Source organism: Rosa rugosa, chromosome 7, assembly GCF_958449725.1.
Source record: "Rosa rugosa chromosome 7, drRosRugo1.1, whole genome shotgun sequence".
Taxonomy (NCBI): domain Eukaryota; kingdom Viridiplantae; phylum Streptophyta; class Magnoliopsida; order Rosales; family Rosaceae; genus Rosa; species Rosa rugosa.
In genome coordinates, this window is record NC_084826.1 from 29,608,269 (window position 1) to 29,627,924 (window position 19,656).

The window sequence follows — 19,656 nt, forward strand, 5'->3', positions numbered from 1 at the left end:
TATATATATATATATATATATATATATATGCGCTTATTTTTTAACATTTTGGATTGGTGATAAAAAATATTTTTTCGGTTGTATTTTTTTTTAAAGATAATTAAAAATATTTTTAGCTAATTTTGAAATGAAATAAAACTAGAATCATATTTTTAATATTTATTTTATTCATGACAAAGTAAGCAAAGATAAAAGTTACAAGCAAAATTTATTCATAATAAATAAAAGTTACAAGGAAATTTTAATAGATTATAACAATTTATTTGGGCAACATTAATTACTCATCCGAATCATTGAATGGCATTTCCGGGCGGTACTCATTCGACGTCGAACCGGATGACGGAAACAACTCACGACGCCGAATTTTCTCCATTATCTCCCTTTTCTTTCCGTCATAATACTCTTTACTCAAAGGAGTAAAATTGATGGTGTGCATTGCTAAAATAGCTTCTTCCCTATCACGTTCTCTTCTCTCTTCCTTGAGTTGATCTCTTCTTGCTCTTTCCTCCTTTGATTTCTGGAGATCTTCTCTTAGTTGATTTAGGTGTGCCACCATTTCTTCTCCAACGTTACTTTCAACTTCTTTTCTCTTGGCAAGTTTTCTTCTTGCTGCATTTCGCTCAATTGGCCTAGGATTTTCAGTTGGAGAAGTTGTTGGTGGAGAATGGGTGGAACTTGTGATGATAGGTTCAACATCATCATCTAATTCGAATGAAGAATTTTGTTGTGATGTTGGTGTGTTGTAAATAACTTGTGGTGTATCTTCAAAAGTCGCCCAATTACATTCTTTGGCCAATTTGTAACAATTGAGAAAATTAAATTTTTTTCCTCTATCGTCGTCCCGAAAATACTCTTCGGCTTGGCGTTTCTATAAAATATGAAGTGGTGCTCATCACAGAAAGGAAGGCCTCATCGTCATCCACTTCAAAAGCACCGCCGGCCAGTGCTGTGATTCTGTGCAGCCGTTGCAACTGTGAGGTGACCCTCAATAATCTTCTGCAAATCAAGAACCAAGAGTTAGCTACTCATCAACAGGTAAAGCCAGAGTTAAAAGCTCCAACTAATTGTGAAGAAAGTAAGAAAAGAGACACAGGAAAGAAACATGCTGGCAATGAATTGGAGACTCCCACGGCCAATTCGGCCGAGAATGACGTACTTAAGCTTTTTGGCCCTCACAGTCCCAAGGGATTTTATCAGGGACAACAAACTTCCCAAAGTGTTTTTAAGAGGATAAAGGAATCTGAAAACGCCAAGAGCGGACGACTTTCGGTGAGGAGGAGGTTGACTTTTGAGGATGATGATCTTGAGGGAAATTTTGCTGATGGTTTCACTGGCCGACGGCGATCAGGTTTTGACCAAGATGATCGATTTTATGACCAAGATTACTTTGCTAGAAATAGAGGCCGTAGACCTTATAGGACATATCGGCCACCAGTTACTCATGACAATAGGTGGTATGGCCGAGCGGCCAGAGATCAACCATTTTCCCCTTTGACAAAAACTCAAAAGAGACGCATGCAAAGGGAAGTGGCGGCCGCAAGGCAGCAAGGGTCTGAAGGGCAGGAAATCAAACGCTCAACTGAAGCCGATAACAAAGAAGCTCCCATAATAAGAGAAAACTTTCATAAGGATTCAGGAGAACCTATGGAACTTGAGACCATCGGTGACCAGTTTGAAAATGTCCTTAGCTTCCCAAAGCTACCTCATTTGCGGTTTACTGACGGAGGGGTTAAGATCTTCAAACATCTCAACCCTCCATTTAAGTTGGCTGAATTAGAAACAATGAGAAAGTTCCATCAGAAACATTCAGCCCTTGCAGTCTATGGGCTTCCGAGGAGCCAAGATTATATTCTCAATACAATAATAGCAAATTCTGATGCAGATCATGCTCTGATTCGGCAAGGTTTCCATAGCCGATTCATTACTCCTGGTTTGAAAGCCTTGTATCAAGCACATCGCAAAGGAATCCAAAAGAAGGATATAGTCGCTCAAATTCCAGTTTCAGAAGCCGACTTTCATTTCCTTAGATGTTTTCATAGAAGTCACTCGGCTGAGGAAACCTATGGCATAACTCCAGAAGAGGTCCAGCTCGCAAGGGAACTTGATGATTATTTAGAGAAGAAAGACTTCGCAACTGAAGAGCAAGCGAAGGCCGATGCCAGAGCTAAGGATATTGAACAGCAAAAGGAAATTCAGAAGGCGGCTAAGGATAAAACGCCAAATGGGAAAATCCCCACAATAAGAGTACTAAGAGGACAAGATCCGCCATTCTCAAATCAAGATTTGGGAATGATGAAGAAATATCATAGGATGTATTCAGCATTGGCCACTTATGGCCTAACTGAGGAGGAAAATGCGATGATGACAATGTTGGAAAAGGATCTGTCTTCAGAATCATACCTCATCACTGAGGATTCTAGCATCGGCTTAAAGATCAGTTATCAGGCTATGATGGAGAACTGTAAGATGGAAGCCAACACTGATAACTTGCCCATTTCCGATTCTGACCTTGCTTACCTTCGCACTTACCATAAACAACATCCAGCTGCTGAGATATATGGATTCACGTCCTCCGAGAGCAAATTATTGGACAATTTGTCCAAATACCTGCGGGCTCGTGCAATTGAATGGCAAGCTGAGACAGAAAAGGCATCCACCAAGCTAACAACTGGGGCCATTGAAGAATTAAAGAAACAGCAAGCCAGTCTCAATCAGAAGTTGAAAGATGAGGAAATGGTAGATGGTGCTGCCACGAACAATGGCAAGCAAGACGATTTTGGAGACGAAGGTGATGAGGAAGTCGATTATGGGGAAGAGGAGGAACAAGGTGACTACGAAAATGAAACTGGAATCGACTACGACATAGGAGATGACACAACTTTTGACATAGAAAACTTATCCCCATTTTACAAGGACGAGACCTTTGGAAAAGGAGAAGGTAATACAATGGACATCAACATGGTTTATGTCCTACCTTCAGAACTCAAAGCTCAACCAGGTCAGTCAAATGAACTGATCGGCGACTTTGTTGCCGATCAACAACCTCGATTTGAGATTGATGAAGTCGATGCCCAGTTGAAGGATGAAGACGGTCGTGTGGTACTCACAAAACCAACGGCCAAAATGGCTCAACATTTGAAGCCGTTATACATCACGGCTTACATAGAGGGATATCCAATAACGAAAGTTTTGGTGGACAATGGTGCGGCAGTTAATGTGTTACCTACAGCCGTCATGAAGAAATTACGCAGAACTGAATCTGATTTGCTCCCTTCAGACATTACAGTGAGCAACTTCTCTGGAGGTAAAAGCAGGCCAAGAGGTATCCTCCCACTCGATGTCACTGTGGGGGAAAAGACAAACATGACAGCTTTCTTCGTGGTCGACTCATCTGCTCATTACAATGCATTGCTTGGCCGCGATTGGATTCACCAGAACATGTGCGTCCCTTCTTCCCTGCATCAAGTGTTGATCTTCTGGCATGGAGACAAAATTGAGGTCATTCCAGCAGACAATAACCCATTTCAGGCATCCACCAATGTAGTCGAAGCCAGGTTTTACGAGGATGACATTGGTTATTTTACTTTCAGTGGACGAGATAGCAAGGGCCGACCTACTCAAGTTACGGCCCAGAAAATTGTCAACCTAGGGAGTGAGGATGTTTCGCAAGATGCAGAGCGTCCAACCCTGGTTGACCTCTTCAAGGATAATATCAATGTCTAGAGAGGTCTCTAGAAAGAAAGGCCGCAGTCCGATCTATTTTAGGACGTTTGCTGGCCTATTGGGCCGACAGGACTACCAGGTCTAACTCGGCCATCAGCTTGATGGAATATATTACAGAACAACAGGAAGAAGAACTGCAGTTGGAAGATATCGGCCCAGCCCCGGCCAAATTAGAAGGTACTGAAGCCGAAACTCAAGATCCCGTAAACCAAAACGGATCAAAGGTATTATCTCACAATGTGGGAAGCTCGAGCTACTGAGTACTGGTGTGACCAAAGGTCGGCCACCAGCTTATAGTGTATATATGTTTTGGCCATCTTGATTTTGGCCGATGCAATTCAGCCAAAAAGAATTTTATTTTTATCAGTTTGTTTGCTTGACCATTATGCTTCATTTGTACTTACTGATACAAGATATTATCTATACATGACACAACAATGTTTATGATACTTTACCGGCAAGCAAATACTTAATTAGTTTTTCATTGGCCCATAAGTTTCAATTGTTTACAAAAAAATCGGCCAATGGCCGACAAAGAGCCACATACATCAATCATCATTACTTGGCTAATAAAGCTTTCAGAGCTCCCAAGGTTCAACCAGTATCTTGAGGGTCATTCTCAAGTTGCAAATGCGCGTTTGGTAATACTTTTTTGTTTGCCTTCATAATTGTCTTCTCTAGTCCATTTCGCAGCCATCGCTTGGCCGACCCAATCTTACAAGTTATAGAGCATCCTGGTTAGCACATCATGTTTCTTGGTGTACATCATCAAGTTTCTAGTTATTCGGTGCTATTCGCCGAATACCACGAAACTTGGGGGGGGGGGGGGGGGGGGGGCAAAGGCATATTACATTGCATATGAGCCAAGACATTCTCGATATTCACAAAAAAAAAAAAAAACAAAAAAAAAAAAACAAAAATAAATAAATTATTATCGAGAATATAATGGCAATGCTTGTGGATAAATATTTATCGAGAATTATATATGCATCTATGATTGTGCATTTGGTGTTTCATATATAGTAAGTCAATCATTGACTGACTTTATGACCTTGCTGCCATGCTTTTCAAGTGCACAATTATAAGGCCATTCTAGTCTGGCCGAATTGCAAACATCATCATAAGCTCCACTGTGTTTGACTTTTCAAACAATATATATAAGTGATGACAAATGCAATTAAAGTGCAAAAAATAGTCATACTCTTTGTTCAAGATTTCAATGGCCAGAACCATGTGCCACGAGTTGGGTTGATTAACCAATAATTCAAATATATTGCATTCAACTAAGTCTGGAAGAAGTTGGTCAGAGAGTGCAATGATTGGCATTAAGCATAACTTCATCTAGTCATGACAATTATGCATTAATTAATGACTACGGGCCCTTTGAATGACAAGGTCAAAAGTGTTGTTTGGTTAATTGCATCAAGCTAAATCTGGGTACTTGGAAGTCATTGCAGCACATATATAAATGCATGGTGGACATCACATAATTACACTACATGTAACTGGATATTGATTAGAAATATTGAACAGAAACAATTATGAAATTGTTCATTTAGTTCATTGATATGTACTTCAGATTTCTGGGAAATTGAGAAACAATTGCAGAACGGCATAATCACATAAATGGTTAGCCCAAAATATGCACTTGCATTTAAGAACCAAGAACCGTACCTGCAATCAAGGGATACCCAGCTTCCAAACAACTCTACTAAAGCGGGATTTGCTGAAAATCAAGGGATTCCCAGCTATGTTTTCAGCTCTGGAAGAATAGGAGAGGTGATTACACAAAGCAAAGTTCGAAATATACAGGGGGAGATTAATCAGATCCATCAGATTCTCCAGATCTGAGTTTTCTAATTTGCAAACTCAAATGCAAAAATTCAAAATATGTCGTACCTTTCGTGGTCACGGGGATACGCTCGGCTTCATACCCAGATCACCATTAAATGAAGGTGTTGGTAAATTTGAGGATATTGGAGCTGCAAGATTCAATTGGAGCTGAGGGATTCACTTACCAGAGGCCAGCTTGCTTTTACTAGAAATAAAAGAGGTTTCTCTTTTTTGTGGTCGTAATAGAAGATTGAGGAGATAAAATGATTAAAGAAAGCATTGAAAGAAAAACGAAGTGGTCAACCCTTGATAAAGTGGTGCACATATAACCCGGGTTCCAAAGAAAAAAAAAAAACGGAATGGGACCACTTTTCTTTTAGTTGGCTACATCTCTCTCTTTGTTGGCCATTACTGACAACTTTTCTTTAAGTTGGCTGACCAACTTTTCTTTTCAATGGCTGGCTTTCTTTTGTGTTGGCTGACTCTTTCTTTGTTGGCCAACTTGAAATTTTCTTTTGTGTTGGCTGACCCTCTCTCTTTGTTGGCCAACTCAAAATTTGTTCTTGTTGGCTTGCTTTCTTTCTGTTGGCCAATTTAAAATTTGAACTCTTGAGTTGGCTGCCACTTTCAATTTGGGTTGGCTGCCATTTTCTCTTGTGTTGGCTGACTTGAGTTTCCTCATGCCTTTGGCCAACTTAAGATTTGGAGTCCTTTGTTGGCCTACTCTCCCTCACTTGAACTCATTGGCCGACTTGAACTTTTTCTCTTGTGTTGGCTTCCATGGGCCACTCTCACTTGTTGGCTAGCTCTAGTTCTATCCATCGGCCACGCTCGAGTAACTTAATTGTTGGCTTTCGTTAGCCGATTTGCTTATTTATTTTTCTGTTGGCCGATTTGAATATTATTATTCGTTGGCTTCCTTGTGTCTATTGACTTGTTGGCCAGCATAAGCTACATTCACATGTTGTCCTATTCAGATTGGTTTGTTCGTTGGTATACTCACGGACAACTCACTCAACACTCAAGTTGGTGTCCTGAAAGCTCATTCGACAAAGAAAATATATTCCAGTCATCGGAGAAGTCAAGGGGGAACATATACTCATGAGTTTTCAGAAGTCGATTCGGGGGCCAAGTTGACTCAAATTTCTCAACCACTCGGCGACATTCGCCGATGCTTAAGAAACTTGGGGGGGCAATGTTTGTACCCACATTTGCATGTCCACTCCGATGTAGCTAATGCGCATAGTTTTTGAATGGCTTCTAATTACAATAAGCTGCTCAACAAGTAATTTGGGCTGATAACAAGAAATGGTGGCCGATGAGTAAGTGGATACTTCAGTTGGTCCAAGATGAGTCAGACGAAGCTAGGCCTTTGGTTATCGGCCGGCACGTGGTCATTGGTTTATTGTCTAAAAGCCCATTGGCCAATGCTCTAATTGGTTTCCAACCCGAACTCAACTTAGAAAGATGATGGCCGTTTGTCAGAGAGGCCGATAAGCGATAAAGATGAAATTTGATCAAGTAGTATTTCAGTCGACTTGAAGTTCGTTAGCCGATGAAGAGAGTTCAATCCAAGGTAGTCTACTTCAAGATTAATTACAGCCATTGATGACAAGCACCAAAGCCGACCAGGATAGAATCTAGCGTCAAGTCAGCCGACGATAAGTGATGGAGCCAAAGCAAGATAGAGTCACTGAGCTAGAAGGAGGCCGAATTCCACTCAACTTCAAAGAGCCAAGAGATCAGGTCAAGTCACAAAGCAGCCAATATATAAAGAAGCATCGACAGAAGATAACACACACACAACTCCAGAAACTCAAGCCATCAAGCTTTTCTTATTTTCGTATTACCTTTTGCTTAGGTAGAAGTTCCGTCTGTTTCCCTAGTTTATTTGCTCTGCTAGTTACAATTTCAGTTACTTTAATTTCCTTGTAGCCTAGTATCGATTTTGAATTGTTTTCTTTGTTTTCTTTCAAACAATAGTTAATAATTTTCAGCCATTCCATATTTCAGTTTCGTTGTTATTATCTTTTATTTACTCCTTATTGTCTTTATGCTTTATTTGTTTGATCATGTTATTTACTGTTCGTAGTCACATAGTAGCTATCAATCTTGAAGATTTCATCCGTTACGAGTTCACCTTTACAGTTACTTGTTATTATTTGGATCCAATTGACTTAAGCCCTGTGACCAGACAATTCATATTCACTCACACTCTCACAACTACACCCAATTCACCCGACCTTCAGCCATCAAGTCCTTGATCTAAAGGCAGCGAACTATCGGCCGAGAATCAGTTCCTTCCTCGGCCAACAATTGCTTGATAAGTCAGAACTACATCTACTACAACTACAATTGCACACTTGGTCTTCTGGCCGTGTGCTGGCACGCCCCGCAATCTACTCACCAAGAAGGACATTTGTTCCTTGATCTCTCGGCTTTCTAGCCGAGGTGATTTTTAGAGGCAACAGTATGTTGTAAATTATGAGCACAATTAAATATAATCTACATAACAATATGATACAAAATTTAAAAAATCACATTGTATTTTAAAATAAATTTTTGTTTGAAAAAATACTCACTTGATCTTCAAGATTGCCTCCACTTTGGTTCCTCCTCTCGGCACGTTTGATGCAAGAGTGCCATTTGTTCATTTGAGGAAAAATGTGTTTTTGCCACCGAGATTTGCAACTCTCCCACATCCTTTGTACCAAAATAGTATTTTAGATCTCCATGAATTTTTGTTGGACTTGGACTCAAAGACCATCTTCAGTTTGACTTGTATCATTGACGGAATTTGGGATACTTTCACGAAAGCAACGGTGAGTGCTTCATCTTCCAACGGTGACCAATTCACACTTCTTTTCGACGAACTAGCCATTTTCGATAAAAGTAAAATAAATGAGAGATTAAGAATAGGAAGAAAATAAAAGATTTAGAATAGAAAGATATATATGAGGAAGTAGAAGGAAGATGTGAAAAAGAATGTTGAAGTCATATGTATTTATAGTGTAAAAGTTTTTTTTTTTTTTTTTATTTCAAACCAACGGCTATAAAAAAAAATAAAAAAATAAAAAATAAATACCCAACGGCTAGCTGACGTCATGCTCCCGTCAGCATCACCTGCAGCTCGTGGGCCACCACCAAGCTGATCCATTTTTTTAAAGGGGCAAAAGGCTACCCAAAGTGCTATATTTAGCACTACAACCTCACATTTGGCCCTAAATTTTGGCCTTTTGGCCTTTAGTCTCATGGGTTGGAGATGATTTGGGCTAAATTATAGCCCTTCGGCCCTTAGTCTCCATGGGTTGGAGAATGCCTAAATATGTCTCTGATTGCCCTGGGATTCACGCATACTTCAGTCTACTGGAGCTTATTTGATCTCAAAAGGTGACATCTTTTCACTTATTCAATTAGTTCTGTTCCTGGGTTTTTGCTTAAATTTTGTTTCTGATTGGTAAGTAGAAATTCTATGTTTTTTTTTTTTTTTTTCCTACATAAAGAACCCAGATTTCAGTCCTCTATAAGCTCAAACAAACCCTATCTCAATAAATTTCCCATGTTTTTGAAGAGGGGTTTTAGAAAATTTCATCTGTGCATCTGGGGTTTTGTCAATCTTGAGTTTGGGTTGCTTCTGTAGTCGATTTACTTATGTAGACAATTACTTCATAGGTTCTGGTGTATCTGGGCTTTTTTTTTCTTTACTTATATACACAAGATGCTTTTTGAGTCTTTTCACAATACATCCAACATTTGTCTTTAACTCTGTTTTGTTGTTCATAAATGAAGCCCGAGTATAATCATGCTTAGGCCCACTTACAGTGTCCACAAAACATCACATAAGCAATTGAAGTAAAAAACACATTCAGACAAAAGAAACATTGTAGTGTAAGATGAGATAAACAATCTCCATCAATATGATATATCCTTTATTGAGTTCCTTTTATCGAGGCTTAGAAACAGTTCACAATTTCACATGTTGTGCAATGTTAAAGGTTAAAGGGACTTCATTTATTTGATGTTCATTTAGTTTTAAGTTTCACTTTGGTACTGGTGAAAATTTAGTATCACAAGAAGGTAGGCAACTTCAAAAGCTCTAGGTTTTGTTTTAACTAATGTAACACAATTGTTTTTGGATTGAATTGGCCCTAAGATCTGACTTGAATTTGAGCCTTTCTAGCTTTTGCAGATCACTGTATCCTCTGTAATGAGTCTGAACATACTATACAGAACTATTATTATATTTTTTCGTGCAATTTGGGAATAGTATTGCATTAAATCTATGCTATGGACTTTTTTTTTATAATTATTGTATTAGAGGGCCACAATAAAGAAGTTTGTTTTGAAAAATTTTGGTTAAAGATCACTTTCCTCTGTTATACAGCATGAAATTTTGTTTTTCCTATATGATTCTGATTATTGTTAGAAGATAAAAGAAATTGATCCGAGTAGTTGATACTGTTTTTGCTCTTCCTGATGCTCCTTTCTATCTTAGATAACTATATCACAAGATCAGGAGTTGGAATTGCTTCTTGCGAAGCTTTCTCTATGAACTGAAGCTTTCAGGCAGTGGTTAGTTGCAGTTCAAATTATTTTGTGGAGTTAGAGATCATAATCATTTTGCACTGGGATCTATGTAACTACATGTTAGTCTCATTGTAATGTTCGTATCCAACGTGCTGATAGATGTTTAATTGTTTGTTCTGTTGTTCATCTTAAAGAATGAAAAGATTTGTGTATACATTTCTCTTAAGGTATAACTTTAATAGACATTCTTTAAAAAAAAAAAAAAAAAAAAAAAAAGCTGTATAATTTTCTTAAAAAAGCGTCGGCTGACAACACATGCATACATTTATAGTTTATTCCAGGCAGTAAAACATTAACCAACATAAACAGCTAGGATGTTTATCGTATATAACTCTCAAAATACATCCAACATTTGTCTTTAACTCTGTTTTGTTGTTCACATATTTATTTGTCTGCATTTATGTACATTTGAGGACAATGGACATTTCGTGGGCATTGTCATGGATCGGCCTCTTTTACTATTTCGGGGTCAGAGGGTTGCGCCAAGACCATGCCAAGGCATTGTCGTGGTTTCTCAAGTCTGTGGAGAAGTGACAGCCAAGGGCTATGGAGTTTCCTGGGGAGATTTATGCTAGATGAGCTGGGGTTGAGAGGAATTACACCAGGGCTCTGGAGTGGCTTACATCAGCATCTAAACAAGAACTTTATTCGACGTATAATGGGATAGGCTGTTTGTATGTTAAAGGATATGGAGTGGAGGAGAAGAACTACACTAAGGTATGTACCTGGGTTCTATGCTTATATGTGTTTTAAAGCTATATGCTCTGTGAAACATGGCATTGAAATTGTTGTTACAGTTATCATGTCAGTGTATGATCCCTGTGATTAAAATCCAAACCCTTCTAATTTTTCGGAGCATATTTCTATTTCTTCAATTATTGTTTCCCATACACATACATATCTATACATGCAGCACTGACAAAGCGAAAGAAACAATCATTACTAATACAAAAGACATATCAATGGTTTTGCTGCCACCCTTGAAGAGGAAGAAGCAGCTGAAATTGCAAGTATGATTGATTCAGCTGAGATTCTTTCACGTTATTCTACTTTAAGTGATCCTCCTGGAAATTAAATTATTCTTATATTGCTGCCACTGCCAATGCAGAGCATCCAAATGTTGTCTCAGTTTCTTAAACCAAGAAAGAAATTGCATACAGCCCATTCATGGAATTTCGTGCTACTGGAAAAGAACGGAGTGATTCGCCCCAGTTCTTTATGGAAGAAGGCCAGATGTGGCGAGGATCGCATTTTGACACTGGTAATTTTACTTAATTTTTATTCAGTTTCTGTTTGTTTTGCTGATTCGGCAATTTTACTGATGTGGCTGGACCCCAATTAGAATATGAATATGAATTGGATGTAAAAAGCTTTGCCAAATGAGATGAGTTCACCTTTTAAACTGAAAGATAGCATCTTTAATTTTAGTTTTGTTGGAAAATATCTTGGAAATGTGCACAGAGGATGAAAATTCAAATTCTTAGTTTCTTTTCCCTGTAGTTGGACCCATGAGATTTTAAGGTCACGATTCACTGAGTCGCTTTACGTTCATCGCAGAAGCCTTTTCGGTTTCTTCAATTGCTTACTTGCATTGCGCCAGTGGTGGCGGGCACTTTAAATTTTGATGGATTGATGATATTGATGATGGGATGTGATTTGTGCCAGGTGTGTGGCCCGAATCAGTGTGTAAGTGACAAAGGGATTTGACCCATTCCATCAATGTGGAAAGGAATCTGTCAGAATGATACCACTGGGTTTTCCTGCAACAGGTTAGTCACCTTTGGCTTTTATCTATTTCTGCATTCCATCAATTATAGTATTTGCTCACTGGAGTTTAGTATCATTCTGTTTGGTTGGTTATATAATTCCTCTCTAATGGTGAACATGTAGTTTATTCCTCAAGTAGCAATAGGCCAACTGAGCTTGAAAATGGTTGAATATGGCTATTTTTTCGTAAAAAAACAAGAAAATTATAAGGCTTTTGAGTCCATCATTCTTGATTCTTTTGTTATAGCAAAATACGAGAACTTGCCACCACTTCAGTTACTGCAGAATCAATTCAGCTGCCCCCTGCTGAAGTTTCAAAATGATTGAATGGATTTGAAAGAATGAAAGAAATCAACAGATATAAGACGTAGTGAATTCATAATAGATTGATACAGAATATGGATTTGATACTTAAGTATCAAATCATTTAGAAGCAGATGTAAAAAGCAAAAATTCTCACTATATTGATCTGAATTTTATCATTCTGTCGTTTGTTTGAAATCTTTCCACCTTCATTTATTTCTTCCCAAGGTTGTCCTGAAAGTGATGAGGCAGTGAACTTGGAATACAAGATCAGGTTTGTCATTGGATTGTTCAATGAGATGCAGATTAATGAAGCGAGGCTGGTTTTTAATGTGTATGTCACTAAGCAAGTTAAGTAGTGACAGCAACTTGACTTGCAATCATGTTCATTCTTGATCATGGTCTCATAAAAAAGCCTCATGGCCTATTTCTTTTAGTCTCTTTTCAGCTTTTTGGTTAAAATGGCATTTTCCCCCCAAAGTTCTTAGCAACTTGATTTGTGATGAGTAGATGAGCTTTCATTTTAACATGTGTAAATTTACTGATCATTTTATTGAACTCATGGTCTTGCAGTGGCTAATTATATGATGAGTGGAGAAACTCATACTACAGACTACATGGTGCCTGATGTCAATGGAAATGGTCCAGTTGACAACTATGGCTATGAGAATATCATGGAGGATCCTGCGCAGAACTGTCTAACGGTTCATTTCTGAGATCAGCGAATTTTGTATGAGAACACCTGCCTTCATCTGTTGAGGAACCTATTGGAGAGCCCCAGAAGCAGACCTATGCTTCTATAGTATGTACTGAACCTGTTCACCAAGATTATGTCTTCCAAATACCATATTTTTATATTTGACCCAATTTTCCTGCTTGATTCTTTTTTGAAGTTGCATTTTGCTAAAGGACAACCTGCACCATCTGTAGCTCCTTGGCATTCAGTTAACAAGAGTGCACCACTGGCTTCAGATTGGAATGACTTTTCAGCCCATTGCATCGTCCAATGCAGTTGAAAGGCCTGTAGCAGAGACAGCAGATGAAATTTCTGCCCTAGAAGAATGAAGGTGAACCTCATGGCTTCCTTCAATCGTTGCCGTTGAGCTGTGGGGATTCTGCCTTTATGAGTTATTTGAAATACTGCTCTATTCTTTTGTAATGGTGTTACATATATTTGATATATCTGGTTGTTGCAATACTGATTTTAACAATTTTCTTTAAATAAGGCCTTTGACAGCAATATTTAATAATATGTTATTTGTAATATATATAAATTTTATAACATCTGCTAACGTTTTACTCTATAATGTATAATTTGCGTACAAAAAAAAAATCCATAGCATCGCGGGTCAAACACCTAGTACCAATTTATAAGTAGGTCATCTACGTTTCAAATGAGTCGGAAAACAACTAACAAAGGGAAATACAACGAATGCTATAGGAATACACAACAGCAAACAGCAACCAACAGAATATATTTTAGAAGAGTTCTTTACGGTTTGTTTTTCAGGTTCAATGGTGGAGTTGGAAAATTGTTTATTTATTTATTTTTGATGACAGAAAAACAGACCAATGCTCCCTCCCAGCTGATCCAAGTAGAACGCTGGGGGACACCAAAAAAAGCCAACAGTAAAACCATACAGAGGGAGTGGTAGAGTCATAAGCTGCCCAGGCTAACCACTCGGCTACAAAATTGACTTCACAATAAATATAGAAAATTGCTTGTGGCAGCTTAATCAAATCTCTTTTCGTATCTCACATCTATGACCAAGGCAGCGGATTGCTGATGTTCTAACGAATTATGCTGCCGAATAAGATGCATATTTTTTTGTGGCCTACTGTTCAGTCTCTCTCAGACTTTTTCTTTGTTTTTGGTCTGAACAATACTTCGATTGAAAGCTCAAAACAAGCGTAGAAATACAAGAAATGAACTGAAAACAAGGAAAACAAAGAAGCCAGAAACATAAAGACACAGAAGCAAGCTGCAACAAAACCAGTCTTAAGGTCAGGACTGGGGTGAAATCATAGACGGACCTATGTAAACATGGGAGGCCATCATTCACCAGAACATCAATGCAGTTAATCTGAACACGGTTTCTTACCATTTTAATTACCTTGCGGTCCAGGTATCTATTTCAAAGGCAGCATGTTTATATTGAATGCAGAAACCCTCTCTTTAGTATGACTTAAACATTCAGTCCAAAAACAATGACTTCAAAAAAAAAAAAATTGCTTTCAGAACTCAAATATGAGTTTGTATATACAAGTCATATGCTAAAGAACTGAATTGAGAGAGAGAAGAGACAAGAAAGAAGAAAGAAACCTCCATAAGCATCAGAACATTTTTCTAGTCAATCTCCATGAGTATCAGAAAAGAAGGTTTACTTCAGAGTTCAGAGTCACATCACTCATAACTAAATGTATATATATTAAATGCCAAGATTACTATCGCACCAGCTGATGATTCCAGTAGAAGACCCGCACATTGATTCTACCAAGCTGCATGGTCCACAAGTCGGTCATACTTCATAGTTGAGACTGCATGCAAATAGATATCCTGTATTAGTTCAAGTTCCCACATAGAATAATATACATTTAAGTACTCCCAGGAACTCAAAAATCCATAAGAAAGTTTTTCCACGTGAAAACTTGGCAACACGACTCGAGGTCATGCTGCGCTTCCTCAAGTAGTTGTTAATTAGTTAAGCTGGTAATGACCTAACCTAGTAACCTAGATACCAAATCACAAAAAAGATCAACTTCAACTACCTCTTCCCTAAAATCCCACGACTCAAATTAAGATGGCATATTCCTTTCAGATCAATACAGCCAAGTAAATGTGCAACTCAAGCAAGAATTCTGTTACAATGTACGTGCAACACATTAGGGGCAAAAACCGTGTGAATTGTGAGAGTTACAAAAACCATCATTCCTATAAGCTAAACATTGCATATCTAAAATAGTTTTTGCGCTTTGTTTTTTCCTGAAACACACCACTACTTGATACTTGATGCAAGAAGACTTTTTACTAGTAAATACTGAGGAATACAGTTACTTCAGAGTTCAGACAATTCAAAACGGATAGATATTAAATGCTTTTCTAGTTCATCATGAAAGCTTTGCAAGACAATTAAAGTTTGTGTTATGGTTCCTTTGGTTAGTTGGCTACTTACTGAAATGTTTTAACCTGATACTGAAATAGAAACAGAACCCCCAAACCAGACAGCTCCATCTCATTTAAATAGTACTATACCACTTTTAAGTCAAGAGAGCTACATCTTACTACAAACTATGGGAATAAATTGTATGAATTGTAGATTCCAGTAGCTTGATAAAAAAGTTTAAACTAATACCTTTGAGCATAGAACGTAACTGTGTGAAATCCTGCTATCCTAGAACTACTCATAGATAACCTAATGGCCTTGAGCTTTGAACCTAATTATGTGAAATCTTGCTATTCTAAAACTACTCATAGCTAAGCTAATGCCTTTGAGCTTAGAACCTATTTTATCAGATCTTTGCTATTCTAAAACTAGTGATCAGGAAGCTAATCGTGTGACAAGGATTTTGTAACCATGACTAAAAAACTCACATCACTACCATCTTGTTGAAATCCTAAAAATGGAATAACAATGATCAGTCACTCCCAATCATATTTCTGATGCAGTGTGCTTATCATATGAACAAATATGAAGACAGTAAAGCCATCCATCTCAAATCTCATCATGAGCAAAGTACAGTATTCTATTAAGTGACTGGCTCAGATTGTTTGTATTATTCATATATACCCTTTGTTTTTATTATGTTGTGCACAAAGTGTAGCTACTGCAGTCATCAAATTGAAAAGTAAAAGAAAAAGCATCTATAGTCACAAACATAACAAACTAACCTGATTCACAACTTTTTCTTTCTCATTATCTTCTGGCTTGATGCAGTAAACGTAGAAAACGATATTGGTCACCATGTTGAACAACAAAACCAGCATGAATAAAACTGATGCTGGTAAAATTCGAAACAGAAATTCCCAATTCACCATCTTCCACCAACCACCATGACTCAGATCATCATTCAAACTCAACTGGACTTCCAGAATCCAACTACTAAAGAGTCCTAAAATAATGGCAAAACTACCATAGACCAATAATATAGACAAAGCCAACATTTTCTTTCCCTTCATTAATAAGCTGCTTCTTCTCAAAGACTCCAGCAGTCCGCCCGATTCTACTACAATAATAGATGGTGCAAGGTTCCACTCTAAGTGGAGATTAAGACAACCGAGCACTAAAACAACATAAAAGATATCTATGTCACTTTTCTCAGTTCCTCTAAGCCCCTTAAACAAAATTTGGCCAAAGTGAACCAGATTAAACAAACTAACAATGTTGGGAACAAAGATTAGGATCACACCTAGCAGAGGGAAAAAGGAGATACACAAAGATTTAAACATGGCGTATATTGTATCGAGCGGACCGCATTTGATGAAACGGCTACGGCTATAAAAGCAATGAAATACGACGTATGTGATTGACCAGAGACCCAAGAGATAATAGAGAAATCCCCACAAGGAAAAGATGTGGGTGAAGAATGAGAAAGCAAGAGCAAGTAGAGTCTCCGACTGGTATTGATCAGGAAAGGGATGCTCGGCTTTGAGGAGGCTTTGGCGGGTCGGGTGGGATATGGAGGAAAAACATTTTGGGAAGAGGAAGATAAGGGAGAGAAATAGCAGCAGTAGATAATCTGCTTTGAGTATCCGGACGCACTCGCTCAGCACCGACAACACTGTCAGACGGCGCAATTCTACGGCGGCCGTATTCGAACTTAAGGGTTCTGCACTTGCCATGCTTAGTTTGTGATTTGTGAATGTGATGGACGAGGGTTTTTCTATCAAAAAAACAGTACATATGTATGGAAAATAAAAATAAATAAAAAAAAACTAAAAAGGACCCAACAGGCCCAAGTACAAAGCTGACACGACACGACACGACAGTAAAACTCTAACTGAACTGATCTGATCTCAATCATCAACTTAAATTTGTTCAAAAAAAAAAAAAAAAAAAATCTACGTTTATTTACTTACACCCTCCAATTCCTTTCGCTGAACTAGTGCTGAGCTGTCTAGTGTTTCTTGCCCATGCGGCTAGGTCGGGTTGGGAGTCTTATGATTTTGTGCAGAATGGCTTGACCCATTTGTATGTGACGTGTGACTTTATAAACCCAGCTCATAAACTGTTTGATATGAGCGTATATAGAGATGTAGTTACCAGGACTGCATTGGGTAGTGGGTATGTCACGTCTGGCCAGATTGTGATTGCACGCCAACTGTTCGATGAAATGCCTGACAAGAATGCGGTTTCTTGGAGCGCTATGATTAACGGGTACCTGAATTTGGGGTTGTTAGAGAGGCCTTGGAGCTTTTTGCTGATATGCAGACTGCTGGTGTTTTTCCTAACCATGCCGGGATTGTCGGTGCGCTCACTGCCTGTGCTTTTGTTGGTGATTCGATCAGGGAAGGTGGATACATGCCTATGTCAACAGGAAAGGGGATGAGATTAGATACGGTGTTGGGCACTGCTCTTGTTGACGTGTACACAAAAGTGTGGTTGTGTTAAAACCGCTCGTGCTGTGTTTGATGAGATGCCGGAGACTGATGTGTTTGCTTTTACTTCTTTAATTTCAGGCCTTGCTAATAATGGTGAGAGTGCCAGTGCCATTTCGTTGTTTGTGAGAGTGAAGAATGAGGGAATTCCACCTAATGAAGTTACATTTGTATGTGTCTTGAGTGCTTGCAGTCTGAGTGGGGATGGTGGATGAGTTATTGCAAATCTTCAGAAGTACGCAAAATAGTTTCGGGATACAGCCAGGGGTCCAGCATTATGGTTGTTTGGTAGATTTACTGGGGAGAGCTGGGATGCTAGAGGAGGCTATGAAGGTTGTGACAGAGATGCCAATGGAGCCAGACTTGTCCGTCTTGGGTGCATTGCTCAATGTCTGTACTGTTCATGGAGATCTTGATTTGGCAAAAGAAATGGCGGAGCGCTTCACTGGGCAAAGATTAATTAGATCACAGCGGTGTGCTTGTTCTTCCTTCAAATATCCATGTCTCTGAAAACCAGTGGGACGCTGCCAAACTCTTAAGGAAGGGAATGGAGGAAAAAAGGGTGAGAAAGGTTCCGGGATGTAGCTTAATTGAAGTCAGTGGCGAGGGTTATGAGTTTACGGCTGGAGACAGGTCGCATGTTCTCATGCAGGAAATCATGTTGTTACCGCTTGCAACTGCCAAGCATTTAAAGTCTTTTTGGTTTGCCGGTGATGAAGACTAAACTGTTAAGTTGTAGCTGAGAGTCAGTTGACACACAAGTGCTATCAAGAAAACATTTATTTCTTGTTGACCTGCCTGTATCTTTCTTCCCAAGTTTTCTTTTTTCCTATAGGTAAACGCTTTTACATTCTGTTTTCCCAGAGCTTTGTCAAGGTAAGTCTATAGTTATATATGCATTGTGCATTCCCTATTAACAGATCTAATAGTAACTCGATACACTGATCGTGTTTTCCATATGAATTGATTCATTGCACTTTGAAACCGTATGAACATTGCAGATGAAATCCTTGGCCCTCTCATATTGATTGGGCTACTTGCCGTTGGAAGGGCAAGTCTGTCTCCTCTCCAGTGAAGAAAATTTGTTTGACTGTTACAGTATTCCTTATGGTTGGAGCCAGTGGCGGACGCAGAAACTTTTGGCTATGGGGGCGGAAAAAAAATGAACAACCACACAACCAAATTTTGATGAATACAAAAATGGAAATTATTCTATGTACCGACGGTGCAAATGACTCAACACTTATAAGATGATCTCAACCTTTGATATTTATAATTAGTATTTTTATTAATAACCTAAGAGTATATGTATAGCAAGCTCATGGCAGTGGTTTCCAATAACAAGAATTTGAGATATTTTCTTAAAATACTGACTTCCTCTTTTACCCTTATTTCTTCTCGATAACACCACACCACCATGTGCAAATCTGCAAATCTGATTAATCCTTTCTGCCTCTACGTACTACCCGTCAAGGCATCAACCCAGAAACTCTCGTCTATCTCTCATCTCTCTCTCTCTCTCTGCAAACCATTTCTCCCTTTATTTTTGTCAATCAAAAAATTCAACTGGCCATCTAAGAAACTTTTACAGTAGCTTCCAAATCGAACAACAAATTTATATTCCCCTAGAATTTCTCTAGTTTCTCTTTCTTTTTCTATTTTTGGAAGGAAACTTTCCATATATAGAAGCTCAAATTAACCCAGAACCAACTAATCCGATCGCATGAGGGAATATAAAGTCTAAACTTTAATTTTGGAATTGATTCTATCTTTTTCTAGATTTTTTCAAGATGCATTTTGCAGAATCGTTGAAAGAGAAGCCACTGGGAGCATTGCTCTCAATAAAA

General features: G+C 38.5%; 1 protein-coding gene, 1 long non-coding RNA gene and 1 pseudogene across 7 annotated transcripts; 2 read left to right on the forward strand and 1 right to left on the reverse strand.

Annotated features, from left to right (window-relative positions):
• Positions 1-8,868: 8,868 nt before the first annotated feature.
• On the forward strand, positions 8,869-13,479 carry LOC133722416 (uncharacterized). 6 transcript variants are annotated; one of them, XR_009852726.1, is made up of 8 exons: positions 8,897-8,946; positions 10,052-10,128; positions 10,557-10,860; positions 11,057-11,153; positions 11,252-11,404; positions 11,809-11,912; positions 12,787-13,015; positions 13,107-13,479. It is a non-coding gene; the product is annotated as an uncharacterized LOC133722416 (long non-coding RNA). The 6 variants fall into 6 exon arrangements; XR_009852721.1 differs by having other exon boundaries at positions 8,869-8,946; positions 10,052-10,860; XR_009852722.1 differs by adding an exon at positions 12,442-12,563 and having other exon boundaries at positions 8,883-10,860.
• Positions 13,480-14,514: 1,035 nt separating this feature from the next.
• On the reverse strand, positions 14,515-17,106 carry LOC133723656 (uncharacterized). Its single transcript, XM_062150546.1, has 2 exons — positions 16,103-17,106; positions 14,515-14,751 (listed from the first exon to the last, which is right to left on the reverse strand). The coding sequence occupies exons 1-2, from the start codon at positions 17,051-17,053 to the stop codon at positions 14,740-14,742; spliced, it is 963 nt and encodes a 320-aa protein (XP_062006530.1). The 5' UTR covers positions 17,054-17,106; the 3' UTR covers positions 14,515-14,739.
• A 114-nt stretch (positions 17,107-17,220) lies between these two features.
• LOC133723147 (pentatricopeptide repeat-containing protein At5g66520-like) lies at positions 17,221-18,977 on the forward strand (annotated as a pseudogene).
• The last annotated feature ends 679 nt before the right edge of the window (positions 18,978-19,656 follow it).

Coding starts and splice junctions, on each gene's coding strand:
- LOC133723656 (XM_062150546.1), bottom strand. CDS start 17,053: ATGGCAAGTGCAGAACCCTTAAGTTCGAATACGGCCGCCGTAGAATTG.